The 27803-nt window shown below is 46.9% G+C and overlaps 2 protein-coding genes across 6 annotated transcripts in view; one reads left to right on the plus strand and one right to left on the minus strand.

Annotated features, from left to right (window-relative positions):
- Positions 1-14600, plus strand: part of SYNM (synemin) — a 30197-nt gene extending 15597 nt beyond the window's left edge. Inside the window, exons 3-5 of one of the 2 annotated variants that reach the window (XM_017518486.2) lie at positions 5723-5793; positions 8342-10779; positions 11716-14600. In XM_017518486.2, coding sequence (XP_017373975.1) covers positions 5723-5793; positions 8342-10779; positions 11716-12009 — 2803 coding nt within the window. In that variant the 3' untranslated portion in view covers positions 12010-14600. Of the gene's footprint in view, positions 1-5722; positions 5794-8341 lie in introns of both variants that reach the window. The other variant, XM_017518479.1, reaches the window with a different exon arrangement.
- Positions 14601-15203: 603 nt separating this feature from the next.
- TTC23 (tetratricopeptide repeat domain 23) overlaps positions 15204-27803 on the minus strand; it is a 99462-nt gene continuing 86862 nt past the window's right edge. For 3 of the 4 annotated variants that reach the window (XM_017518504.2, XM_017518496.2, XM_017518513.2), the window contains exons 11-13: positions 25212-25334; positions 18614-18696; positions 15204-17193 (exon numbers count right to left, since the gene is read on the minus strand). In XM_017518504.2, coding sequence (XP_017373993.1) covers positions 17076-17193; positions 18614-18696; positions 25212-25334 — 324 coding nt within the window. In that variant the 3' untranslated portion in view covers positions 15204-17075. The remainder of the gene's footprint in view (positions 17194-18613; positions 18697-25211; positions 25335-27803) is intronic. The other variant, XM_017518520.2, reaches the window with a different exon arrangement.

Raw genomic sequence — 27803 nt, forward strand, 5'->3', positions numbered from 1 at the left:
AAAAAAAAAAAAGAGAGAGAGAGGCTAGATGTACTGGGATGCTGGGCAGATGATGGTACAGACCTAGTTCCTGTGCTCAGGTCTAGGCTGTTGATGTGTTGGGTGCAGTGGGAGGGATGCTGACGAGGCATGCCATGCTTGATTCTTGTAGGAAGAGAAGCTGGAAATGACCCTTTTGGAAAGGGCACCGTGGTGGTGGTAGACGGTGCTGGGGAGGCAGCTGCAGGCAGAGTGCAGGAGACCTGTGGTGCTGGGGTGGATGGGGTGTCTGTGTGGCTGCACAGAGGCTCCTAGAGTTTCCTGCAGTCACTGGCACCCAGGCGATGCAGGCCTGCAGGAGGTGGCCATGGCAGGAGGGAGGAGCCTGAGGGCTTGAGAGATAGGAAAGGATGAGACACGTGTCGTCGTCACTCGCTGCAGGCTAGCACAGAGTCTGGAAAGCAGGTGCTTGTGAATAATCAGATGATACTGATGGTAAGATGATGAAAACCATAGCAATATCCAGAACCTGCAGCGTCCCAAACCCTCACTGCCGACGTGAAGATCTGGTCCAGATTCTGTAGACTGAGGACTTACAGAAGCACAGATAGAAAATAAATGGCCTCCCGGTACACACACTCAGCATGGAGCCCAGTCATCAGCACTGAGCTCTTAGAAAACAGTCTTTCAAAAAAGATACTCAATATTGTAACAACAAATGCAAGAATCCCCAGGAATGGACAGTGCAGAAACCAGAAACTGAGGGATGCAGGAACCGTGTGCGTGACATGAGGCCCATCCTGGCTTTTGGGCTGGAAGACAGACAATGCAGGCTCTGTTAGAATCCTAAAAGAGGCTTTTGTGTTGTGTTTTGGGGGATGAAAGATACAATAATTGTTCTAAATTTCACCTGAAAGGAAAAAGTGGAAAGCTGGGTCAGAATGATTTTTCAGTAGAAAAATCCTGAAGGAAGTCTGACCTTGCCAGATATGAAGATATAATGCAGAGATTTATTTACTGCCTGGGATGTTTAAGGCAGAAGTCCTTTTAAAAGGTTAGGTTGGAAACAACAACGTCAACAAATACTGTGTATGCCTGGAAGGTCCTGGGAAGCTTCCTGTTTCTTCTCTCTGAGCCCAGTTGGCAGAAACAGCATGTTTTAATGGAGGAAAATCTGATGTGGTCTCTGGTTTCCATGTAGACCGCTAGTATAGCAACACAGAGGAATCCTGACGTATACATCTCATCATTCTAATGATATTTTTGATTGCTCCATTATTTTTTAGGCCACCTGTACCTTCTCCTATTCAAAGGAAAAATGTTTCTTAGGGGTTTCCTCAAGGTTTTACAGAAGTACATTTTGTTTTTTTAAGTTAGATCCCACCTTTTTTGAGAAGACTTATAAAAATGTGTGAACACTAAGACTTATCTGGTTACTAGATAAAATACTTGAAGTGAATAAAATACTGTAGTTTTAAGAATAGGGCTGGGCATGGTAGGTCACTCTTGTAATCCTAGGACTTTGGGAAGAGGCTGAGGCAGGCAGACGGCTGGAGCCCAGGAGTTGGAGACCAGCCTGGGCAACATGGTGAAATCCCATCTCTACAAACAATACAAAAACAATTAGCCAGGTGTGGCATGCACCTGCAGTCCCAGCTACTCAGGATGCTGAGGTGGGAGGATCCCCCAAGCCCGGAGGCAGAGGTTGCAGTGAGCCGAGATGGCACCACTGCACTCCAGCCTGTGCAGCAGAACAAGATCCTGTCTCTAAATAAATAAATTGAATACATAATTGAAAGGATCAGCCAGTACCTTTGGTTGCTGGCCAAATAAATGAATCAGTATTCAGTTAACCATAAAATATAGGTGATCCACAATCCCTTCCCTTCTTGACCCAGTTTAGTTAGCTGGAAATCAGTTTTCTTTGGGGGATATAGAAGGAGTTGGTGATGACGTGATCACTGATGTTTATTGAGCTCTTATTCTGTGATAGCCATGGTTCTGAGAACCTTCTGTTTCTCGATTAATTCCTACTGCAAACCTGTGCGTTGTCTCCATTTCAGAAATGGGGAAACTGAGTCACAGCGGGGTTGAGTGGCCTGCCAGGGTCACAGAACTAGCAAGTGGCAGGCCCCAGACTGGAATGCAGACAACCTGACTCCAGAGCTTTGTCCTGCACGTCCTCTCAGTTTTATGAGTAACGTTTGTCTCTGTTGATCATCTGATTCGTTTTTTCAATCTCTAGTATTGACCTAGAGATGGCTCTGGGATGTGATTGAATACCGACCCCAGAAGGGACGCCCAGAAATGCCCCAGCACTGTCATATGTCACCTCTGTGTTATCCCTCCTATGAAGCCAGTGGTCGTCTTGCCTTTCCCATTTGGGTGGCATTGCTGGTCATGGGAATGGAACCCGGTCGTCTCCCCTCTGCCCCCCTCCATTCTGTTCCCTGGTCTTCCTGGTGACTGACCGGCCACAGGCCTCCTCTGGGGTGACCCAGGCAGTGCCTCTCCGCTGTGTGGAGCTTGGCTTCCTCGGGCACAGTGAGGAGCCGAGGGAGGCGGTTCTGCGGCTTCTTCTCCAGCTCCGGAGCCTCCCTCGCTTGTCGGTCATTCTCCACCTGCTGTTTGCTAGGAAGCACTGTGTGAACCCACAGGCCCCGGCCCCGGCAGCTTCCCATACAGGTGCGGCTTCTGGGAACATCCTGACAGTGCCCCCCTCACTCTCGCCCTCATTTATGGGGCCGCACAAAGCGGTGGCCTTGTGCCTGCAGTGCTGAATCACGGCGGAAATGTTCAGAAATTCCATTAGGGTAATCTATCCCAGACGGAGAGCCCTGCCTTGGGGCCTGCCCAGGGCGCCGGGTGGCCCATTAGGGCCTGGCGCCTGGCCAGAGGCCACATTACCGCCGGCTTCTGCACTGTGGATTTGTCTCGGGCTCCTTAATGAGGCCAGGGACTTGAGTTTTCTTGCACGTTAGCTTATTTTCCTGCTTAAGGGACCACCAACCTGTGGAGCTGTGTGAAATGCCCACAATAGCCCATGACTCAGGGGATTGGCATTTCTCACAGTCCCCGAGGCTTGGGGGCAGATTTCCTCCACCGCTCTCAAAATAACCAGGTTTGATTGCAGCCTCAGAGAACATGCTACCCGTTTCTTAAAGTGGTACCAACCTATTCCTTAAAAATGTCCCTCACAGAGCTTTAGAGGAAATCATCGTTTCCTGCGTCTCCTCGGTGTCTTGTTGATTCCTTCGCCGGATAGTCCTGGGGCTGTTGGAAGGAAGAGGGGAGGCCGTGGCTGCCATTGGGCCGGCTGTGCTACATGAAGCATGAACTCAATGGCTGGTGCCCAGCTGGGTGCTCACAGGTAGTAAAGGTGATGTGTCTCTGCCTGCTAGGATCCAGCCATTGAGAGGGGACACAGGTGAGGGACAGCTCCTTCTCCAGCAGGAGCCTCTTACTCTCACAAGAGAGCTCTGCAGCACCATTTTGGATGAAATTACCGAGAAAATTGACTTTCATTAATACTGGAAATTAATGAAAGTATTAATTTCCAGTATTAATACTGGCCTGGAGGGCCTGGCCACGTGCTTTCTGAAATTTGAATGCAATACTACGGTCTCTGCCCTCACTAGGAGGCCTAGTGGGCTCACAGAGGAGGGGCCGAGAACTCAGGCTGCCTGGGTTTGCATTTTTCTCTTTACTGGTGAGCTGTGTGCCCTTGACCAAGATGCTGTCTCTGCGCCCCAGCCTTCTTACCTGTGCAGGGAGGATGCAGCCGTAGGCCTTGCGTTGGGGGTGGCTGGGACTGCATAAGTTACAGACATGACAGTGGCCATGGTGCCTGGCGCTTAGTATCAGCCAGGGATGGTAAAGGCCTAGGAAGGGGATGCTGTGGGGCTATGTCTTGTCCCCTGAAGTGGGCCAGAAGCCCCACGCAGGGCTGGCTCCTGTCTTGTGTACCTCAGAGTCCTGAACTCTATGAAGCTTTGGTGATGGTTTGGAGTTCTCCTGGAAGAGCAACAGAGCTATTCCCCTTGGATGGGGCTCGGTGGGGGAAGACGTATTTTTCTCCGGGCAGCAATGTACCTTCTGTTCTAACTTGGGCAGCTCAAGGGAGAGGCCCGGTGGTGCCCGAGGCTGGTAGCTGAGCCAGGCCGGGATCTGAACTAGACCAGGACCTGTAAAACCTGGTCTTCCTCCCCACACCCTGCTCTGGTTCCTCAGCTGTAGGACGCCACCCCTTCTGCTGCTGTTATCCTCGGGTGCAGACCCTTGGGGCCTGGCTTTTACCCTGAACCTTCCTCTGATTATACAGACCTCAGAACTTTCTCGGCAGTGGAAGCTGTTTGTGTTTCTGGATCCTAAAATGCTTGGTCATGAGGGTGTGGGATTAAGGGGTTGGTGTCCTGTTTCCTGGCTTCTGCCCTGAGCGAAGGGCTGGGGCTCTGGACTCTGGCCCCTGGACATCCCCTGTCCACACACAGTGCTCTGCAGTCACTGTCCCAGCAGGTCTACCGGGCGCACCTCTGGGAGAGCGCCTCATGCCTCCTTTCTTCCAGCTGCCCACAGGGTTCTTACGTTCATGGGCTCACCATGTTGAAATGGATAGAAATACAACTCGATGAGGTTTGCCCAAGCTGCCAACCCCCTGCTCAGGTGTGGGCGCCCTGCCCCGTTTTTGTGCCCAGCTCTCAGCAGTAAGATCAGCATTTCCCAGGGGCTCTGGTTCTGGATGCCCTTTCCCATGTGCAGTGTATTTCTTGTAACCGGAGTTAGTGACTTCACATGTTGCTCTCGCAACTGAGAAACTGTTGCACTGAGCTGACAGCAGCCCAAGGGGGTCTCCATGAGTTACTGGCTGGACAGGCATCCTGGTGCTAAGCCCCTCACCAGCAGGCTGGGTCTGCTGGGACCACTCTCTGTTCAGCTCTGGGATCTGAAGCAGTAGATGTGAATAGCCTAATGAAACTCTGTAATTTTAGAATTTGGGAGCAGACATAGTCAAAGAAATCACTTAGTTCGGTACTTTTCACCATTTTATCAAAGGAGATAACAAGATGCCAATTTGGATGCAGTGAGGCCCCTCCTGGGGGTGGCGTTGGGGGGGTGCTGCTGACGAGAAGCGCTTTAGCACTACCTTTTCCATCTGCCTGCCTTCTACTTTTTGTCATCCTGGCCCCTGGAACATAGTTTGAAACCACAGATGCAGTTTGGCTGCCTTATAAGTGTCAGTCCCTGCTCTGCTCCTCGTCAGTCCTCTGCAAGCTGCCCCCCCAGCTGTGACTCCAGGAAGACCCCAGTGGGGATGTAGCTGCTCTGGGGGCCCTCTAGCTGGGGGTGACATGCCATGCCTGGGGCCCACATCTCTCCAGTGCCCACTTGCTCCTGCTCCTTTTCACCCTGGCTGAGAAAGCTTTCTAGAAGGGCTTGGCTCTCCAGTACTGCCAAAGCCCTAGCCTGGTCATTTTGTTCACTGGGCTGGAATGGGTTGAGCACCATGCTGGGCACCAGGGAAGTGGTAGTGAGTGGAGCAGGCAGTGTGGCCCAGGTCTGCTGAGCCTGGTGGGTGGGCCTGCCAGCCCTGTGGGGCAACCTTCCCGAAGCCACCTCTTTAGGTAGAGGTCCTAAAACATGTGACACTATGGACATTGGCCACATACCACGTAATACGTTTTATTAGAGGCACTTCTTACTCTTCCATTTCCTAATGAATTATCTTTTAAAATTATTTTTACAGGGCCTTACTGGAAGGAGAAAGTAATCCAGAGATAGTGGTCTGGGCTGAGCACGCTGAAAGCATACCATCAGGTAAATAAAAGCTAACTATTTAACTTAGCTTTAAGCATCTGAACTGTTTATTCTGTGGTTAGATAGTAAAGTAGCATCATCTAGAAGAATGGGTTAGACGTGGTGTTTAGATAACAGGAGTTCATCTCTCATTTAAGTACCAAATAGATTTTGGTGTAGTGTGGCATAATTTCAGTTATGTGAATGAGAATGTTTGGGAAGGTACTTGATAAACTTGGTTCCTCCCTCAACGGGATGCAGGAGCGGAAGGGGCTGATGGCAATGGGCAGTGTAGGGGCGACGAGGGTTGCACGTGGACTTGAGTTTCACACCCTTGGAAGGGGCACTCCTTCCATTTCCAGACCAAGGAGTTATGGTTACACCTGTAGAGGGAGGGCTGGCCGGCAACACTTGGGAACCTGCTACCCTAACAGGTGACAGAGGTGGGAGTGGTTGCATTGCTCCCACCACTGTAGGCTGGTGTGGGCAGCTCAGGAAAATGTGTCCTGGTGCCCTGAAGACTATCTTACTCAGGTCAGGAGCCTCAAGACAGGGCCCATCCTTCCTGTGGCTGCAGAACTGACATAAGAGAATTAATGTTCATTAGAAAGACCCTAAGAACCTGAGGGATAACTTGTTTTCTAACCTTATAAAGCCCTATAGAATCTTAAAGAGCTCTGGCCAAGCCAAGGTAGATTAAATTACATATAGAATGTTGAGCTCACTCCTTCTGCAGCATGGTTTTAGTCTTCGTTGTTCCCTTGGGCACCTCATGGTTTTGACAGGTCACTGGGTTGAGAATAATATTTGGGTTCTAATCATATAAAACTGGAAGGGATCTGGTCTTAGACAACATGCAGTGACTTTCCTTTCTAATTTTGAAAGTACGTTTGAAGAAAGCAAAGATGTTCATGGAAGGGTAGGCACTGGTCAGCCTGCCTGCCATCAGTTAACATATGACATCTACAAAAGAAGAAGAATTAACTCCCCAGATTTCAAGGTTTACTTAGTTACCTAAATTTGTAACCTGTGAATACTGAAGTTTAGACATACATGTAACCTAGAGAGAGGGGAGAAGGAAGAAAAGGGCCCAGGAGCTCCCAGAAAGACCAACAGCCTAAGCCAGGGCCTTGCTCAGATTTTATCAGTTGTGATTTTGGAGCCAAGGGAGAGCACGTGGAGGGGCTGACAGCTGCTGCCGTCAACTTGCTTCATTTATTTGTTATTTTTCAAGCTTCTTGAAGGAAATGGAGAACTTCATGTTTGTAAACTAAATGGATTTTGGCAATTACATATTATGCCAAAAGCTTTAGAATAAAAATTATTAGTTGTGAATTCTTTTATTAGACTTTGAGCTTCCAGATAGCTCTGTTCTATTGAATGAATGTGCAGGTAAATTCCTAGATAGTGAATTTATCAATACTTATTAGTGTGCTTGTGTTTCTTTTGTAATATTGCATAAAATAATGTTGGCCCCTTGCTCACTAGCTGACAGGTCTAAACCCAGCCTGTAATCTTCCATATTTCCTGTTGAATCTTAATTATAAATGAGATGGTTCCTGCACTGTTTCCTAGGGTTCATCTTCCGGGACTTCTCAGTTGACCTGAAAAGAGGAGCTTTGTAGAAAATGTCCTGGTCTGGTCTCTTTCCTGTATTTTAGAATCTGTCCAAAGAAGGCCTCTGGCCTTGGCTGCCATAAGGGAGAGAGAAGGCCCTGTCTCCGCTGATCCAGCTAGGGTGTGGGTGGACACTGGGGCCCTCTCAGCATGGACGGTGCTCCTGCTTACATTCTAACTGCCCGCTGCCATTCCTGAAGAGCAGTTTACCTTGCTGGGGTTTGTACCCCTCAAAGGGTAGCACTCTGCAAACAGCCTAGAGCAAAGCTGGAAGCCCTGAGGACTGCCTCCCAACTTCAGGGTCATGACAATAAGACAGATCGGGGTGTTTCTGAGAACACAGGCACCTTTTCAGATGAGAAAGTTGTTAAGTGTAAAAATAAAAGATCAGAAAACTAAACAAAGTTAAACTGTTTAATATTTGTATGGAAATCGGGAAGTTAAATTATTTAATACTTGTATGGAAATCAGTGAAAAATAAGAGCATATTAAATAGTGGAGGATAATGCTTTTGGTGTTTAATAATGACATACTTTGTAATTATAGAGCTCTTCTTTGCTGAAGTAGTAAATCAAACTTAACAAAGCAGAAATTACTGATTTAAAAATATAAGATTGTGAAATTTTAGCCACAAAAACTAGCACCTCTGACCTATATGGCATATGCATTATGCTTTACGATTAATGTTAAGATGAGTGAGTATTTTAACATCAGTAACTGGAGAAATGTGTTAGGCTAAAGTATTTGTAGTGCTACCTTTTATTGTAACAGGATTTTGTAAATGGCCAAAAAATAATTTGAGCACTGAGTATAACTTATTTATGATGAGCTTTCTGTGGTAACAATATATATTTATTATGATGGAATGAGATTTGACCTGCAACGATGCTTTTAGATGGAAAAGGGTAATGATGCCTGTCATTTTAATGAACTGTTTATTCAATTTCTACAGAATTCAGAAAGAAATCCTATCATTATACCGACTCAGTATTACAGAGGGAAAATGAAAGAAATCTATTTTCAAGGCAGAAAGCACCTTTGGCAAGTTTAAATCATGGCTCAGCTCTGTATTCTAGCCTGTCAGGGCACCGGGGATCTCAGACGGCCACATCTATTGGAGGTGCTGCCAGAAGACGCTTCCTGGGCTTGGGATATTCTTCCTCGACCACTACCCAGCAGGAAAACTCTTACGTCAACAGTCAAACCAGTGTCAGAACTTTCTCTCCAACCTATGGCCTTTTAAGAAATACTGAGGCTCAAGTGAAAACATTCCTTGACAGACCAAAAGCTGGAGATACAAGGGAGGTCCCTGTTTACATAGCTGAAGATTCCACTGTTGCCCGCCAGTCGTACCGGGAACGCCAAGACAATGTGGTGGCAAGCGCTTTGGAAACCACACGGCCGAATGAGAGGACCGTCACTCTGGGAAAGAAAACAGAAATGAAAGCCACAAGGGAGCAAGAAAGAAACAGACCGGAAACCATCCGAACAAAGCCAGAAGAGAAAATGTTCGATTCTAAAGAGAAGGCTTCCGAGGAGAGGAACCTAAGATGGGAAGAACTGACGAAGTTAGATAAAGAAGCGAGACAGAGAGAAAGCCAGCAGATGAGGGAGAAGGCCAAGGAGAAGGACCCACTGAAGGACAAAAGCGTGCAAGAGAGAGAGATACTGATTAGTCTAGAAGCATCCCAGGACAGAAGAGCAGAGGTGTCCCCGAAAAGTTTGCAGACGCCCGTGAGGGATGCTGGTGGCGGGACCAGTAGAGAGGCAAAAGCAAGAGAGCTGCAGTTCACGTTGGGCACCAGTGATGCCCCTGGCTCTCTGCCAGGCGATTCCATGACAGAAACCGTAGCAGAAAACATCGTTACCAGCATCTTGAAGCAGTTCACTCAGTCCCCAGAGACAGAAGCATCTGCTGATTCTTTTCCAGACACAAAAGTCACTTACGTGGACAGAAAAGAGCTTCCTGGGGAAAGGAAAACGAAGACCGAAATAGTTGTGGAGTCTAAACTGACCGAGGACATTGATGTTTCCGATGAAGCTGGCCTGGACTACCTTTTAAGCAAGGACATTAAGGAAGTGGGGCTGAAAGGCAAGTCCACTGAGCAGATGATAGGAGACATCATCAACCTCGGCCTGAAAGGGAGGGAGGGCAGAGCGAAGGTCGTCAATGTGGAGATCGTCGAGGAGCCTGTGAGCTATGTCAGCGGGGGGACGCCAGAGGAATTTTCTGTCCCATTTGAAGTGGAGGAGGTTGATGATGTGTCCCCAGGCTCTGGAGGGATGGTTAAGGAAGAGGAAGGTTATGGAGAGAGAGATGTCACATTCTCAGTTAATCAGCATCAGAGGACCAAGCAGCCCCAGGAGAATGTGACTCATGTTGAAGAAGTGACAGAGGCAGGTGACTCGGAGGGTGAGCAGAGTTATTTTGTGTCAACTCCAGATGAATACCCGGGGGGGCATGACAGAGATGACGGTTCTGTGTATGGGCAGATCCACATCGAGGAGGAATCCACCATCAGGTACTCTTGGCAGGATGAAATCGTGCAGGGGACTCGAAGGAGGACACAGAGGGACAGTGCAGTGGGCGAGAAGGTTGTGAAGCCCTCGGATGTGCCAGCGCCCTCTCTGGAGGGGGACCTGGGTTCCACTCACTGGAAAGAACAAGCTAGAAGTGGTGAATTTCATGCCGAAGCAACTGTCATTGAAAAAGAAATTAAAATACCCCATGAATTCCACACCTCCATGAAGGGCATCTCCACCAAGGAGCCCCGCCAGCAGCTGGTGGAGGTCATCGGGCAGCTAGAGGAAACCCTGCCAGAGCGCATGAGGGAAGAGCTGGCTGCCCTCACCAGTGAGGGGCAGGGCGGGCCGGGGAGCGTTTCCGTGGACGTCAAGAAGATCCAGGCTGCTGGTGGCGGCTCCGTGACCCTGGTTGCTGAGGTCAACCTCTCACAAACCGTGGATGCCGATCAGTTAGACCTAGAGGAGCTGAGCAGAGATGAGGCTGGTGAGATGGAGAAAGCCGTGGAGTCAGTGGTTCGGGAGAGCCTAAGCAAGCGACGCAGCCCTGCGCCCGGCAGCCCAGATGAGGCAGATGGAGCAGAGGCCCCCGGCACTGGTGTTCGCTTCAGGCGTTGGGCCACCAGGGAGCTGTACATCCCCTCAGGCGAGAGCGAGGACGTGGGCCGCGCCACTCACAGCTCGGGACGGCCCAGTCCCCAGGGCCCAGTGTCGGCCACTGTGGAGGTCAGCAGCCCCACGGGCTTTGCCCAGTCACAGGTGTTGGAGGATGTGAGTCAGGCTGCAAGGCACATTACACTTGGCCCCTCTGAGGTCTGGAGGACTGAGCGAATGTCATATGAAGGACCCACTATGGAAGTGGTGGAGGTAAGTGACGGAGGTGACCTAAGTCAGGCAGTGAGCCCGACCGGAGCCAGCCGGTCTGTGAGGCATGTCACGCTGGGTCCCAGTCAGAGTCCACTGTCCAGAGAAGTCGTCTTCCAAGGCCCTGCCCCTGCCTGTCCGGAGGGTGGGGGCTTGCCAGAGCCTGGCCCAGCAGAGTTTTCTGCAGATATGGATGGATCAGGGAGGCATAGCACATTTGGCTCCAGACAATTTCATGCTGAAAAGGAGATTATTTTTCAGGGCCCCATTTCTGCTGCAGGGAAGGTTGGTGATTATTTTGCAACAGAAGAGTCAGTGGGTACCCAGATTTCTGTAAGGCAACTCCAGTTAGGCCCTAGAGAAGGGTTCAGTGGGCAGATCCAATTCACAGCTCCATTTTCAGACGAGCTGGAGTTGGGTGTCAGAGGAGATTCTGTACACACGGAAGGGTTGCCAGGGAGCAGCATGTCCATCAGGCACATCAGCCTTGGGCCTCAGAGGCATCAGACCACCGAGCAGATAGTTTACCATGGGCTGCTTCCCCGACCCGGGGAATCTGGTGACTCAGAGAGCACTGTGCACAGGGAGAGCTCAGCAGATGTGTCCCAGGCCACTCATAGTCATACCATAGGTAGAAAAACCTTTATGACTGAAAAGAGCACCTTCCAAAGTGTTGTTTCAGAATCTCCTCAGGAGGATAGTGCAGGGGACATGCCAGGGGCAGAAGTGACATCGGGTATTAGCAGATCCTTTAGGCACATTCAGCTAGGTCCTACAGAAAATGAAACCTCTGAACATGTTGTCATCCGTGGACCTGTGTCCAGAACATTAGTGCTTGCTGGTTCAGTGGCCTCCCCTGAGCTAGGTGAGTTAGCAGACAGCAGAGGAACGCTTAGGCACATTGCACCAGGGCCCAAAGAAACTTCGTTTACCTTTCAGATGGATGTGAGTAACGTAGAGGCCATCCGCAGCCGGACACAGGAAGCAGGAGCTCGCGGTGTGTCTGACCATGGTACCTGGAGAGACACAGACAGTAGGGATGATCAGGCAGTTGGTGTGAGCTTTAAGGCCTCTGCTGGGGAAGGAGAACAGGGCAAGGAGCAGGCCATGTTTGATAAGAAGGTGCAGCTACAAAGAATGGTAGACCAAAGGTCAGTGATTTCGGATGAAAAGAAAGTTGCCCTCCTCTATCTAGACAATGAGGAGGAGGAGAATGATGGGCATTGGTTTTAATAAGCAGAAACATTTTGTTTTAATGGTATCCTATTGGCAACATACCAACATTCAAAGGCCTTATTTTAAGGCGCAGGGAGTCCATTAAAATCTCCTCTTTTTTGCTTTCTTAGAGAGTACTCCAGGCAGTGTCAATTTATATTACTCCATAAAGATTTCCAGTTAATTCATGCCTTAAAAGACACTGCAATTTTATTTGTGAGTTTGGACTTTTACAAAACATTTTTTTTTTTTTCTCCTGGAGTCTTCTCTCCACTCCTGGAGGTGATTTCTATGTTTTGCACCTGATCACAGACATGGCTTGCATCTGTTTGAATAACAGTTAATTATAGATGTCAAAACATTAACCAGATTAAAGTAATATATTTAAGAGTAAATTTTGCTTGCATGTGCTAATATGAAATAATAAACTAACATTGTAGGGGAAAAATAAATACATTTTAGACTCTTTCTAAAAAGTCTTTTCAAAAAGAAATTGTAGGAAATAAGCAGACTGTTTATGTTAAAAAATTTTTGCTAAATAAATGATTTCATCTTTAGGAAAAATTTACTTGCCATATAGAGTTAAATTTATCTTAAGACTCGAATGAATTGCTTTCTATATACAGAACTTTTTAAAATATAGTATTTACGGAGAGGACAGCTGTAGTCTGTTGTGATATTTCACATTCTGTTTGCACAGGTTCCCCTGCACTGGTAGGGTAGCTGAGGATTGGTACCATTTCATTTTTTGGCACTAGGTCATTAAGTAGCACACAGTCTGAACACCCTTTTTTTGTTATAGCCTAAGTTCTGGAGTGGCCAGTTCCTATCAGACTGTGCAGACTTGAGCTTCTCTGCATCTTAGCCCTCAGCACCCAAATGTTTCATTTCACTGGGGGGAGGTAGACCTTGAAGGCAATGAAGAATGCTGATGCTCAGACTGCAGCTGGACTGGCAAGTTGGCTGTGTGCAGGAAAAATGGAAACACACAGTGGACCATGCCTCCTAAAGACGCCTTTCCCAGCCTTCCATTCACAGGATGCAGGTCTTTCTGAGCTCAGGGGTGAAAGATAAAAACAACCGTGAACCCACCTCACGGAAACTTTTTTGCACTTTCAACAGAAGTCATTGCAATTGGGGTGTTTTGTCCAGAGAAACAATCTATTAAATAGAAGGAAGTTTTGGGGAAGGAACTGGGTATCTCTTCTGCAGCCCAGCACTGAGATACCTGGGGTGTGAGAAAGGCCTCCACACTCATGGGCCGCAGAGCGTGGACCTGTAGATAGGCACCACCGGGTTTCAGATACTGGGATGAGCATGCTTCATTGGACATGTGGGTATTGCTTTTAAAGCTTCCGTCTGTAAAGTGTAGCATCATATGGAAAGAGGATTGCTAGCAGTACGGCATTATTCCAGTCCAGGCTAGCTTCTTTCACGTCATGTCGTCTCAGTTGTACTTTCTGTAACACAGTATCATAGCACTGACTAGTACACTGAGGAATAAAACTGAGGTAGCCCCACACTCAGGCAGGCTACAATGATGGCACTGGAGGGTCTTCCCTCTCAGACTCGTGGAGGCCCTTGGACCCCCAGGGCCCACGTCTCCCCAGATCCTGGGAGTGCCTACCGCAGGCGGTTTCTGGAGAGTGCATTTTCTTAATCGGTCAATGGAGGAGAAATGCAGCACAGCTTTCCAGATGACATTTGAAAAACACTGCGAATCAGAGTATGGAAAGAAAGTTGATTTGAATTGCAAGTTTAAACCTTTGTTATCCATCTGCCAAATTAACTAGTGATTGTCAGATTGGGATGGAGGTGACTGCTTTGTAAAGATTTGTCATTTCTAATACAGTCAAAGATGTGCTGATTTTATCTGTAACAGGTAATGGTTTTTGGATAGATGATTGATTGGTGAGAATTTGGTTACGGTGACAGTCTCCTGTCTGATGACCAGAAAGACTGGCGGTGAGGGGTCTAAGTCTAAGTGGGCTCAGTTTGATGTCAGTGTCTGGTCTCATGACTTGTAAATGGAAGCTGATGCAAACAGGTAATTAATGTTATGACCCACTTGTATTTACTTTGGGAAATATCTTAGATCTTGTCATCTGCAAGTTTGGGACACAAAGCTTCGAGAAATATTCTGCCAGAAGTATTTATGAGTATGGAATCAAACTATTGTTGGTTGCCAAATCTGTGAATCACCCAGGAGAGTGCCCTTGACATTGTGACAGGTCACCCCAAAGCTCCATGTCCTTTAAAACCAGTCGCTCTGGACAGAAGATAAATCACTTTGTGGTTGGATGGGGCTGGAACACAACCAGTCTTTTTGTATTTATTGTTATTTAGACAAACAGTACTCACTGAATGTTTTCCAGTTTCCCACTGGTTGTTTTGCTATCGTTTGTTTAAGGTGTATATTTAGAATGGCATCATCTAAGAAGCTGATTTTGCTAAACCCCTGTTCCCTACAATGGGAAGTGTCACAAGAATGTACAAAAATAAAAATCTGAGGAAAAAACCCACATTGTTCTTAAAGAGAATGAATATTTTAAGTAGATTTTTGATGTTTCCTTTAAATTCTAAATAAAGAATCTATGTGTTTACATGCATGTTTTTTGGGTAGCAGAGTATTACTGGAAAGAATTCATATGTAAAGTTCCAGTTTCTAATTCCTCAATATTGTAAGCACAGAGCTAGAAAGCGTGGCAGACAGAGTATAAGCCAACTGGCTTGTATTCAGATATACCCTGGACAATTTGGAGTAAACATGTCATCACAGCCTGAAAGACTAGTGCCAGTAGGATACCACCAACCATCCCGTTTGGGATGAAGAGGTTTCTTGGGATGTGGGACTCTGAGTGCTAAAACCAAGACTGGCCTGGGCATAGTTGGTTGCATTATAAGTGCAAATTGGAGGGTTAACCAAGAAATGGCCATGGCCATTTCTTAGGGGCTTGAAAAAACTGAGGTAGTTTGAGACACAGGAGCAGCTAGATATCCTTACCTGTTTGTAGCCCCTTACCAAAAATACAAAAACACAAGTAGCTGTAGTCTTCCTCTCCTGTTGAAGTCAACAGAATTAACAGATGGGCAACATTGGAGGGAGCATTCCTAAATTCATGCTTTCCTGGGGTGGGGGCACTAAATTTAAAAAATGTGTTTTAGCCTTTGTGATTCCAAGATACCTTTCAAAAAATACAGAAAGGAAGAAGTAACACTAGGATGCACATTTATTTCAAAAACCCAGCATGGACTCTCAGTTCAGGCTGCTATAACAGGGAGCCATAACCTGAGAGACATTTATTTCTTACAGTTCTGGAGGCTGGGAAGTCTCGAGGTGCCAACAGATTCGCTTCTCGGTGAGCGCTCTCTTCCTGGCCTGCAGATGGCTGCCTTCTCACTGTGTCCTCCCATGGTGGAGAGAGAGAGATCATTTCTCTTGTGTCTCTTCTTATAAAGCACTAATCATATTCATCAGGGCTCCACTCTCATGACCTAATCACCTCTCCAAGGCCCCACCTCCTAATGTCATCTCTTTGGGGATTAGGGCTTCAACATGAATTGGAGGCACACAAACATTCAGCCCATAGCAGACTCCACCTGTGTCAACTAGATAGGACACAGGGTGAGTAGTGACCACATCTTACACCCTTTTAGCACACTGCTGATGTCCCGCAGGCCAGGATCTGGGACCAGTGTGTACCAGCAAGGATGATCTGTGGGGTCAGGCTTCTGAGGAAGACATGGACCCTGCTTTTTTCTACCCTGTCGTGGCTCTATTGAGTTTATTTTCCCCATCAATTCTTGAGGTGGGGCCCTGCACAGATGGCCCCAGGATGGTTTGGATGTCCCACAGCGGGCTGGAGGGGAGGGCCCTGTGCTGCAATCTGCTGCCATCCTAGTACTGGCCTGCAGCCTCACTGGCCATGGTCTGTGGGATGAGGGGAGGGAAGTGAAGGGATGCATTGCCCACACCTGCATCCCTACTCCTGGGTGCTCCATCCATCTTGATCCGGCAGTGGCTCTCATCTTTGACATTGTGGAGAAACACGCTCAAAGCTTCCTATTAGACTTGGCCATCCTCACATGACTAAGGCGTCCCTCCAAGGAGCTGAAGACTGCTGTGCACATGACAGTGTGTCAACTCAGGAAGCAGCTCCAGGTGGTGTCCAGATTTGTCCTGCCTGCAGTAGAGGCCAGACAAGGGATGCGAAGCAGCAGGGAATCAGTGCCACCCCCCTGTAGCCTCCTGCTGGCCTTTCTTTTCAGTCCCTTACACCTGCCTCCCAGCCCCAGGCCTAGTCAGGTGCACCGAGTCCGCTGCATTGGCCTCCTGCCCCTCCTACTCTGCTCTTTCGCTGTCATGGGTGCTGCCCCTGCTGCCTACCAATCCCACCAGCACAGACCTAATTCCTGGTGCTGTGCCGGGCTGTGACTGTGTCTTGTCTACTGCCGTGCCCCCAGTTCTTAGCACATGCCTGGTACAGACCAGGTGCTCAACACAGTTCAAAGAGTAACCAAGGACACACATAAAGGGCGCTGTCTCTGAACCCCTTTCAGGCTCCAAGGAACTCCGAGGCAGGCTGCACTTTGAAAACACATGCCGACACCAGTGCATTCAAGTTTCCCTTTATTAGCTTTTTCTTCTGATGTTATTCTTGATTCCTGTTAACCTCCTATAAGAAAGGGCTTCTTTCTGAATTTCAGTGTTCCAGATCTGACTCCAGACCTATGCAAGGATTTGTGTGTACCAGTAGATGCCAGGCTGACTCCTGCAGAGGCCGCTCTGAAATTTTGAAGAGAAGTTTCAGCCACAGTAGTGCTGATGGGTAAAAATTCTTGCTGGCAAGAAAAAACACTTAGGTGATTAAAAGAAAAATGCTTTCTAGCATATATCACACTGAAGGGCATCCACAGTTCACAATGTGGCCCACAGGAGGCTTTCGGTCTCACTGTTGCATGTTGGAGCCAACAGTTGGCCTTGGAAATCTGTATCCTGACTGTTGAATTCCATCTTCTAGGTGGAGACAGATGTGTACAGCACCCTAATTGGCAATGCCCAGGAATGTCCTAGGGTGGGGGCCTCAGTCTGCTGCTGTGCTGGGCCGGGCCTTCCCCAGCATGGTGTCCTGAGGGACGCTGGTACAGAAGGCCACTTTGCCTTTCGATGCCTGCCTTGGCTTCACAGCAATCTCGGGGGCCCTGCAGACAAGCAGAGGGTGAGGTGAGTGTGGTGCCCCTCAGCCTCCCACACTGTTCCCATCCAGCCTTTGCTGCCCAGCAGGTGTCCAGACCCATTCAGGAGAAGCCTCAGGAGGAGATGTAAATGAGAGGAGAATTGTGGCACGAGAGCATAGAACATGAGATGTTTTATTCCCATCTTTTATTTTTTATTATTATTTTTTTCAGACAGAGTCTCACTCTGTCACCCAAGCTAGAGTACAGTGGCCCAGTCTCAGCTCCCTGCAACCTCCAACCCCTCTGTTCAAGTGATTCTCCTGCCTCAGCCTCCTGAGTAGCTGGGATTAGGCATATGCCACCATGCCCGGCTGATTTTTGTATTTTTAGTAGAGACGAGGTTTTGCTGTGTTGGCGAGTCTGATCTCAAACTCCTGGCCTCAAGAGATCCACTGCCTCGGCCTCCCAAAGTGCCGTGATTACAGGCATGAGCCACCTCGCCTGGCCCCTCCCATCTTTTAAAGTCCCCTGTGACCATCCTCACTGAGCTGAGGCAATCAATGCTTAGCTGGCTTGGTGAGCAGGCCACGGGTGAGAAGGATGGTCCGGGCTGGGCTGGAGGCCTCCCTGGCTCACCTTGCTTGCTCTCAAAGGGTATGTTGCCCTGCTGGCCACGTTCAGTCTCTGCTGCAGGCTGTGGCCCTGTTCCCTGGAGCACAGACTCGGGTAACCCTAGGGATGCTCCCTGTGGACCAGGCTCTGAGGTGGGCCCTCCACAGCAGATTGCTGGGCCTCTGCTCAGGCTGAGAAAGGACATGGGGGGCAGCCTTCAAGGTCAAGTCAGTGAACTCTCCAGCTCCAGTCCTGACAGGCATCCGAGGGCAGAGGGAAGCTGGAAGCAGGGCTGCAGGAGGCCATAGGAGCTCTAGGGCCCACCCCTTGCAGCGGGTGCCTTAGCCTGCAGGGGGCTAGTCTGCAGGAGGACAACATCCAGCAAATATTTCTTTTTTTTTTTTGAGACGGAGTTTCGCTCTTGTTACCCAGACTGGAGTGCAATGGCGCGATCTCGGCTCACCGCAACCTCCGCCTCCCGGGTTCAGGCAATTCTCCTGCCCCAGCCTCCTGAGTAGCTGGGATTACAGGCACGCACCACCATGCCCAGCTAATTTTTTGTATTTTTAGTAGAGACGGGGTTTCACCATGTTGACCAGGATGGTCTCGATCTCTTGACCTCGTGATCCACCCGCCTCGGCCTCCCACAGTGCTGGGATTACAGGCTTGAGCCACCGCGCCCGGCCTCCAGCAAATATTTCTGACTTAAAGGACAAATTCTTTCTAAATACCTGGGCAGAACTATAGAACCTTCTAGAAACAGCTTCCTCTTGAGATTCTGAATGGAAAGGGAATGAGATACTCAGAGAAAGTGTGAGGGAAGCCAACTCACATGGACAGGATGCCCATGGCCTGCTGGGTGGCCAGAGTCTTTTTGTCCTGCGGTCCATATAAGAAAGTCTGGATCTGGAGACACTGTAGAACACCAAGCAGCAATCATGAGGCTACAGAAATGTCGCTGAGAGCAGGAAAATACAGTCTCCCTTGAATGAGAGAAAGATCACTTCATTCTTAGACCCTGCTCTGATGGAATTAGCATGTTCTCCTAGTGACAGTCTGACATTTAATTTGCATGTCCTGAGTGTTCTAGGCAAAAACATACAGTTTTAGCACTATTTCATAAAACTCTGTGATTATCTGTATGCAAAAAATATATTTAAAAATCATATTTTAAAAAATAAAGACAAGAACCTTGGTACTGACCAGTGGATGGGCTCCAGTTTCTGTTTCTAAATGGTCCTTGCTATAGCCTGGAAAAGATTTTTTTTAAATGCTTTTGTTTTTTGTAAACACATATTCTACTTTTATTAATATATGGGCTTTCTATACTTTTTACTACACAGAGATGTCTTAGTTATTAGGAGTCCAATATCCAGCTTATGGATTATCCAGGGCTGGCTTTGGCTTGATTTTTCCTTTCTGCTTACTTGAAGTCTTGCCATTCGATTGCTTGTACTAGTCTAGGGCAAACTCAAGGAGAGGAGAAAGATTAAAGTTGCGCCAAAAATAGCCAAAATAGTTTTGAGAAAGAACGAGGTAGGGGAACTTGCTTTACTGGATGCCAAGACACTTTTTTAAAAAAACTAAAGTAATTAAGACCACACGTTTTTCACCCAGAGACCAGTGGAACACAGCAGACAGCCCAAGCCTTGACAGATGACAGAACTGGCCTTGCAGGATTGGTCAGGAAGAGGTGGGCAGGTCAATAAATGGTACTGGGACTGCTGGTTTTCCAAATGGAAGAAAGTGAATTGCTACCCCAAACCAAACACAAAAATTAAACCCAGAAAGATTTAAAGGACTAAATGTGAAATAGAAAACTTGGAGCTTTTAGATGAAAATACTGGAACATTATCTTTTTTTATTTTTTGAGTCAGAGTCTCACTCTGTCGCCCAGCCTGGTGTGCAGTGGCATCATCTCAACTCACTGCAACCTCCGTCTCCTGGGTTCAAGAGATTTTCCTACCTCAGCCTCCCGAGTAGCTGGGATTACAGGTGCCTGCCACCATGCTCAGCTAATTTTTGTATTTTAGTAGAGATGAGGTTTCACCATGTTGGCCAGGCTGGTCTCAAACTCCTGACTGCAGGTAGTCCACCTGCCTTGGCTTCCCAAAGAGCTAGAATTACAGGAGTGAGCCACCATGCACGACTAGAGAGTATCTTTATGATCCTGAGGTAGAGAAGTATTTCTTAGACAAGATCTGGACAAAGCAAAAGTGAAAGACTGAGATAATGTAACTATATGAAAACCTAGGCTGGGTGCAGTGGCTCACACCTGTAATCCCAGCACTTTGGATCATGAGGTTGGGAGATCGAGACCATCCTGGCTTAACACGGTGAAACCCTGTCTCTACTAAAAAAAAAAAAAAAAAAAAAAAAAAAAAACCCAAAAAACCTAAAATGTCTGTGCACCAAAATTCACCATAAGCAAAGTAGAAAGACAAACCATGCTGAGGAAAGATACTTGCAGTGCACAGAAATGAGAAAGGTTTAACATTCAGAATATATAAAGAATTCCTGTAAGGTAACGAGAAATACCAAACTGCTCAATAGAATAATAGTCAAAAGATATAAACAGATTATTCAAAGAGTTGAAATATGATAAACATGCTTGATTTCATTAATAACCATAAATACAAACTAAAACTTCAGTGAGGTAGGTACCACTTCATCCATCATCTATGTGGTTATAAACACACATACATATCTCAAACATTTATATATCATATACATATGATATATATATATATATCAAGGGGAAAAAGAAAACTGCAGATGAATGCATATAATATATAATTTATATAAAGTTTTAAAACATGCAGAACAAAACCATAGTAAAATAAGAGCATGGGAATGATATCAAATTCAGAAAAGTAGCTATCTGGGGATTGGCAGGTATACAGGGACTTCAACTGGATGGGTCATGTTTTATTTCTTATATTGAATAGTGAGTTCCAAGGTCTTTGTTATGTTATCCATACTTTTCTGCATATCTGAAATATTTCATAATACATTTTTAAAAGATTGAATGAATTGTTCTACATGGTAATAACTTGAGTAAAAAAAAGTGTGAGGGTTTGAGGACTTACTACCAAAGGCTGTTTATTCATTCTGATCTGCCAACCACTTTTAGGTCTTCAGGAAAATTAAAATACAGGCAGCCAAATGCCTTTGTCTTTACAAGCTGTGGAAAATATAAAAACTGTCTGCATGTTTCAGGCCACGGAATTCAGAATGTGGTTTTCAAACTGAGAATGTGGTTGTCCTTTGAAAAAAGGAACTATCAAATGAGAATATGACAGGACTTTTAAAATAACAAAATATTCACTATTTCTTAGTCATTTGACTAAGAAATATACAGTATCAAGAAGTAGTAAACTCTATTCTTTTATTCAATGCATAATTCAAATTCTACAAAGGCAAGGATCCCTGTCCCTCTGTCAACAAGCCCTTGATTTTCTAAATCTGCACAGGGGTCTTGGCCTGGCCTAGGCAATGGGCTGAACTGCTCATTCCATGGGGTTGAGCCAGTGTTGCTTTAATGCTTTAGGTTGTTGTGACCCTAGAAATTTATGAACTTTGACAAAGCTCTGTTGCTTTGAGGGGGGGGGACAGGGACATGTTTTTGACACCCATGGTACCTGATGAAAACCCTTCCAGCACCCTGCTTGGGTTACAGCTATTGGAAGCCTGGGCACACTGGGCCTGGCAGAGGAGAAGGTACTCAGAAAGGGCCAGAGAGCAAGAGAGGCAAGATGCTCCCCCCAACTGCCGCCCGTCAGCAAGAGGCCCCTCTCTCCAGGGTTAATACTTCTTACCAGAATAGACTTCATTTTGCCCAGAAATAACTTCACTCGGTGTAAAAGATCAGGGCTAGTTTTAAAGCCACCCAGACTTCCCTGTGTTTATATATTTATGAGTGCCTCCGATGTAGCACATTTTGAGAGGTGATGTTGTCACTGCTTGTCGTTAATTCATTCACTGTGGCATTAGAGTTTTACTGACACTGTAACAGTTAGTTGAGACTGTCTGAGGTCTCAATTCACTCTGCCTTAACAGACTGCCTTCAAAATCTAATACTCGGGAGGATTTCCATCCTACTCCTTGGTGATTGAAGTTCCCTCTCCTTGGCCCCTCATTCTCTAGGGAAATAAATATCCCATTGGCTGAATATTCTCGAATCCCCAGGAAGAATGAGAAGGCAATTGGCAGTGCTTACGCAAATTCTCAGTGGGTCTACTAACCACGCCCACTTGTTACAAACCTGTGTACTGATCATTTTCACTGGGAGCATTTTCACTACTATGTTAGTAGAGAGAGTGGAGTTAGGAGGGAAGATTGTGGATGGGTCAAGAGATCCTTTTCGGTAATCAAGCCCTGGAGAGGGGAGCCCCATCCCTACCCTACCCCTAGACCTTGGTCAAAACTCTTCTCTTCCTGGTATTAATAGATTTTTCCCCCTAAGGTTACTTATCCTTACAAGAAGATTTGCCCAAAATTCCAGGTGAAGTGAAAAGAGATGCAAAGGGGTGTCAACTAGGAGCCAGAAACAGATCCTCAGCCCCTCACGCATCTCTTGTGTGATTACAGTGCAAGAGCAGGCACCAAGGCTGGAAAAAAGGGTCATCCATTTACTGAACTACTCTTCAAAAGACAGCTTTTTACAATAGCAAAATAACCCGTTACGGACTTCTACTAGAAAATTTTTTATAAAGCTATATATTTATCTAAGAAACATAAATTGAAATTGTCAACATTCTGCTGCTCTTATCTAAATTTACTTAAGCATTTTTGTGTGAAGTAGGTGTGTTGACTCTTTTGCTAAAAACATGGGCATTGACAGACAGGAAGTCAATAAATGCTAATTGAACCTACTGGAGCCAGGCATTGTAAACATCTAGCTGAGCTAAGTAAAGAAGTCGCCAGACCTTGACAGAACATTCTCCACCATAAATAAAGGTATTCCGTGCTCCCCAGATTCTTCTGAGAGGCAGATATGCTCCTCCTTGAAATCAACCACTAAGGGGTGTTTCTCACTTTTCTTTAAAGTGAACAATAAACTGAACTCCTGAGTGTCCAGATGAATCTTAGGAGCCATTACATTGCTGTTATTCTCTTTGATTTTATATGCGGGGTTGTGAGAAGTCACTTGTGTTTGTATTATTCCTTAAATATCCAACAGGGAGCTTTTCTTTCCCTCGCAGGAAAACAAAAGGGAATGTCTGCTTTTATACCAGCCTGCAGGCTGTCCCCAGATGGGGCCATGTCTGTCTTGCACAGACCCTGGCACACAAGCAGATGTAATAGCTGCTCAGTGAGTGAATGATGAACTAGGTAACAAACACGTAAGCTGGGAAATTCTTATATGGGGCCTTTAGACTACTGAAGACACAGTTGGACCCTAGGGCTCCAGTAACTCATCAGTTACTAAAACCTCTGCTAGGGAAGTTCCATTGTGGGAGTGGTGTTAAAAACTCGAAATTACAGTCCAGGCTTCAACAGGAGAAAGACTGCTGCTCACTATTTGCTGCTTTCTCCTAGGAATCATTTGGAAAGAGACAATCTTAAGCATTTGATGCAAACTTTCAGAATTGTTTTTGACATGACTTTGAGGTTTGAAAGCTACGATTCTAAGGAGGCCGGGAGCCAAGAAAGCTGATAAGTGCCATCAGTTAGCCATCTTCCTAGCTGTGGGTGCCTTTGAGGTAACACCCTTCCCCCTGTGGACACAGGGGTGGCTCAGTGGCAGCTATGGCATTAGGGTTACATGACTCAGTATACTCTCATTTAAAGACCCACAGTAATTGAATACCCAAACTCAGGAAGAATATTTTCTGCTTTGGGGATATCTGTGAAAATGTGCAGTTGTCACTCAGGGCCATTTTCATAGCAGCATCCCACAGAAGTAGATTGCTGGTGTCTCCCTTCCTCCCTTAACCTCCTGCCTAAGGTCCCAGAATTGCATCATAACTTCTATTGAGGAATTTTAGATGATGAAGGTACCGATGGAACAAAACCTATTTATTAATAGAGACAGTGCAGCAAGGACTGCAACTAAAGGGTCATTAAGTTACAAGACTACATGACTTTGTAACAGAAAACTGAGAGAGGCATATTCTTCATTCCTGGTAAGTTTCCAAGCCAGGCTGGTCATGCTATTACTTGTATTTTGTACTTACATGAAAGGAAAAACAAAGCTAAAGAAAGGTAAATAAATAAAAAAAATGCTGTAACACTGAGGATCTGAAATCACTACTCCTCTTTACACACATTATCCAATGCCAGATTATGTCCACGGGGGAGAAATTACTCAGAAACTCGAAAATCGTGCTTCTGTTTTCACGTCAATTCTCAAGGCTGATACTAAGAGAAAAGATGACTTCAGAAGCCTTACTACGTGGAAGCGTGAAATGTGATAAATCTTTAAAGAAATACAAGTATGTTTTCATTTACCAACCATTACAAGGCCGGCAGAAACGACTAACTTGGGGGAATTGAAGAAATAAACCAAAACATAATTAAACAGACAGCCTTCCCCTATAGAAGCACAGTCAGGGTAGTGGGTGGTTTTTCTGAGCCGCCCAGAAACCAGCCTCGTCCCGGCTGGACCTGTGTCTTTGTCCACATTCGCCACTTCCTGCAGCAGGTGTCTGCTGAACACCTGCAACACGCCAACCCTGTGGCTACTTTGGGGATGGAGTGGAGAATGGGCAGAAGTGGACCTTGCTCTCAGGGGGATTCCAATGGAGTTGGGAGACAGAAATTTTAAAAATATATAAATAAACATTCATAATAACTTGTGGTAAGAGCTTCAAAAGAAAAAAGAAAAAGAAGACAGGGCTATGAATGAATACCGGGGGGCTGTTGGCGGTGGTCAGTTGAGGGTACCTGGGCCAAACAGAGGCCTCTGTGAGGAGGTGACACTGACTGGAGTGAGACCTGAAGACTGGGAAGTCAGCAGGTGAAGAACAAACAAGGCAGGATGGGGACGGAGGGAGGTGGTGGGGACGGAGGGGGGTGGTGGGGGTAGGCTCACAGGGAGAAGGAATTCTGAGTGTTTGAGGGAATGTACCCCTGCATCCTCTTTCTGTCTCTCTCTGCCTGTCTCTCTTTCTGTCTCTGTCTGTCTCTCTCACACACACAGCCCTGCAGCTCCCTTACTTGGAGGGCCACTGATCCTAAGACCTGAGGACTGAGACACCAGTGGGTGGGTAGGGAGCCTCCCATGAGAGAAACACAGGAGAGGTGGAAAGGGGGATCCTGATGTTTGCAGGGAAACAGGAGATGGAGGAGAAAGGGGGTGAGGTCCAGGCACGGCCATCTGCATAGCTCCTCAGAGCAGACCCTTTCAGAAAGCTCTCCCCGACTGTCTCATGGGTGCCAGCCCTAGGGGCGTGGCTGTCATCCTTGCTGTCTCCCTCACTCCTCACCTCCAGGTTGCCAAGTCCTGTGGGTTCTATGTCCTTATCGACATCCCTCGACTCCCCCATGACTTTGCTCCATCCCTTGGCCACTGTACTGGAACAAGCTACCGTCATCCTTCTCCATGACAACTGCAATAGAAATATTTAGAAAATAAATGCATCGGCAGGACTTGCTATCCAGAGAAATCCTGCTGTGTACCCACATAGAAATTATGGTTTCTTTTTCAAGTGGAGAGCTGGCTTTTTGCATAAAGGCTGGATTTTCCTATTTCTGAGCCAGCCAAGGGAAGGGATGCAGACTCTTAAAGCTGGGCCTTCTGAGCTGCCTTCTCTTGGCAAATTTCCCTATTAAATGGAGCTCAGTGATCTGTCGCAGCCCTTCCTGAGTTTGTGCCACCCACATCAACCATTCCTGACCATTGCTTTTTCAACTTGTTTAAGGATACACTAGATTTACGTAATAGGAGCTTTTGCCTTTCCCTCCATCCCTGGCTATGTACCCATAAGCTTGCTGTTTCCAGCAAAGCTCTGAAAAACTGCTAGTGAGCCTCAGGCCAGTACGAGACCTCTGGACAGCCTCAGGTCTGTCCAGACCCACAGTTCTGCACCCCTGCAGACCTTGTGGATAGCTGATGACCTTCTGAGGCACTGTGTACTCACCAAGCCATGGTCAGAGTTCTGATGTTTGAGGAGCTTTTCCATAGCAAATGTAGCCTTGTCAGTGGGCAGCCTGTGTACAATACTCATCCGTGTTTTCCAAGGGATAGCAAACATGGAGGGGCACTGTGCCTGGGTGCCATAGCTGGGGAGTCCAAGCTCAGGAAGGTGCCTTTTCCCCACAGCTGATGATGCCAGGGAGGCCTGTGGCCAGGGGAACTAGAATTCTCATTCCCACCCAGACTGTAGTGGGCAAGGGAGGCTCCACATTCATTCTCGTTTTTTGAGATGGAGTCTTGCTCTGTCTCCCAGGCTGGAGTGCAGCAGTACAGTCACGGCTCACTGCAACCTCCGCCTCCCAGGTTCAAGCAGTTCTCCTGCCTCAGCCTCCCGAGTAGCTGGGATTACAGGTATGCCACCACCATACCTGGCCAATTTTTGTATTTTTAGTAGAGATGGGGTTTCACCATGTTGGCCAGGCTGATCTTGAACTCCTGACAGGTGATCACCCACCTTGACCTCCCAAAATGTTGGGATTACAGGTATGAACCACCGTACCCAGCCTCCAAATTCATTCTTTACCAAGAGAAGTTAAGAATGAATGACCTTTACCCCTTTAACAATTGGCTCTAATTCTCAGATAAACTGATTTACAAACATCTTCAAGTCAGGAGTGCTTGGGGAGACTTTAAGCACATTTCTCAACCCAAGAACAAGACTTTTTATATGCAATTAATGTCATTATGACCTTCTCTTTGAAAAAAGTGGGCTGTTGCAGTCCAACAATGGGTTAGTCAAAGATGATTAGAAAAATCAGGATCGAGAACAAATGAGGCTCTACACATGAAAACAATGTGGAGTGGTGGGGTGGCTCTGTGGGAACTTCAAATTTGGCTCTGGATTGCCTGGTATATCCAGGACAACAAGGAAAACACCAAATATGCCAGGAAATCCAGAGCAATAAGGAAAACACCAAATATGCTAAAGGGAAAGTAAAACCAAGTGGGCCACTGATGCAATTATAGGGCATGAATTCTATGTAAAGCGTGGCCTTCCCTAAGAAGGCTGTGTGTATTGGCCTGCTTGAGAGAATGGCCAGAACACAGCAGGGAATTGATGGCCTGTTCTCTAGTCTTGACCTATGACTACATAAGACCTTCCTAGGCTGGGCACGGTGGCTCACACCTGTAATCCTAGCACTTTGGGAGGCCGAGGTGGGCGGATCAGAAGGTCACGAGTTCGAGACCAGCCTGGCCAGCATGGTAAAACCCTGTCTCTACTGAAAATACAAAAATTAGTCGGGTGTGGTGGTACATGGCTGTAGTCCCAGCTACTCAGGAGGCTGAGGCAGGAGAATCACTTGAACCTGGGAGGTGGAGGTTGCAGTGAGCCAAGATTGTGCCACTGCACTCTAGCCTGGGCAACAGAGTGAGACTCTGTCTCAAAAAAAAAAAAAGAAAAAAGAAAAAAGAAAAAAAGAGACTTTCCTAGCATTGGCTTTCTTGCCCATAACCTCTGAATAAAAAACCATGTTCTAACTCCTTTCTTAAAAAGACTCATTTTAGTGGGCTTTGATTTTTTTGAAGAAAGGGACCACATAAAATTATATTATTCTTTTCTGGACATGTTTAATGCTCACAGCTAAAGTAGTGAGGCAGTGGATTGAACCCTGCTGAAGACAGTGCCTAATACAGAGGCCAGATGAAGACTGGACCCAAATCCGACCTGACACTGTCCTTGGGCTCTGCATACTCCTGAGATGCTCCCATGTATGAAGCAGCCTTCAGGAATTCTTTCTGCAGCCTTTCACCTGACAAAAATGTTGGTGATGATGTCCATCCTAGAATACAACCAGGTTTCCATGTTGCACAAGTAGGTGCACTTTAGCTGTGGAAATTTCCATCTGGAGCCAGAAGAATTCTGCAATTTTCCCCTGCAGGC

Source organism: Cebus imitator, unplaced genomic scaffold (assembly GCF_001604975.1).
Source record: "Cebus imitator isolate Cc_AM_T3 unplaced genomic scaffold, Cebus_imitator-1.0 Scaffold19, whole genome shotgun sequence".
NCBI lineage: Eukaryota > Metazoa > Chordata > Mammalia > Primates > Cebidae > Cebus > Cebus imitator.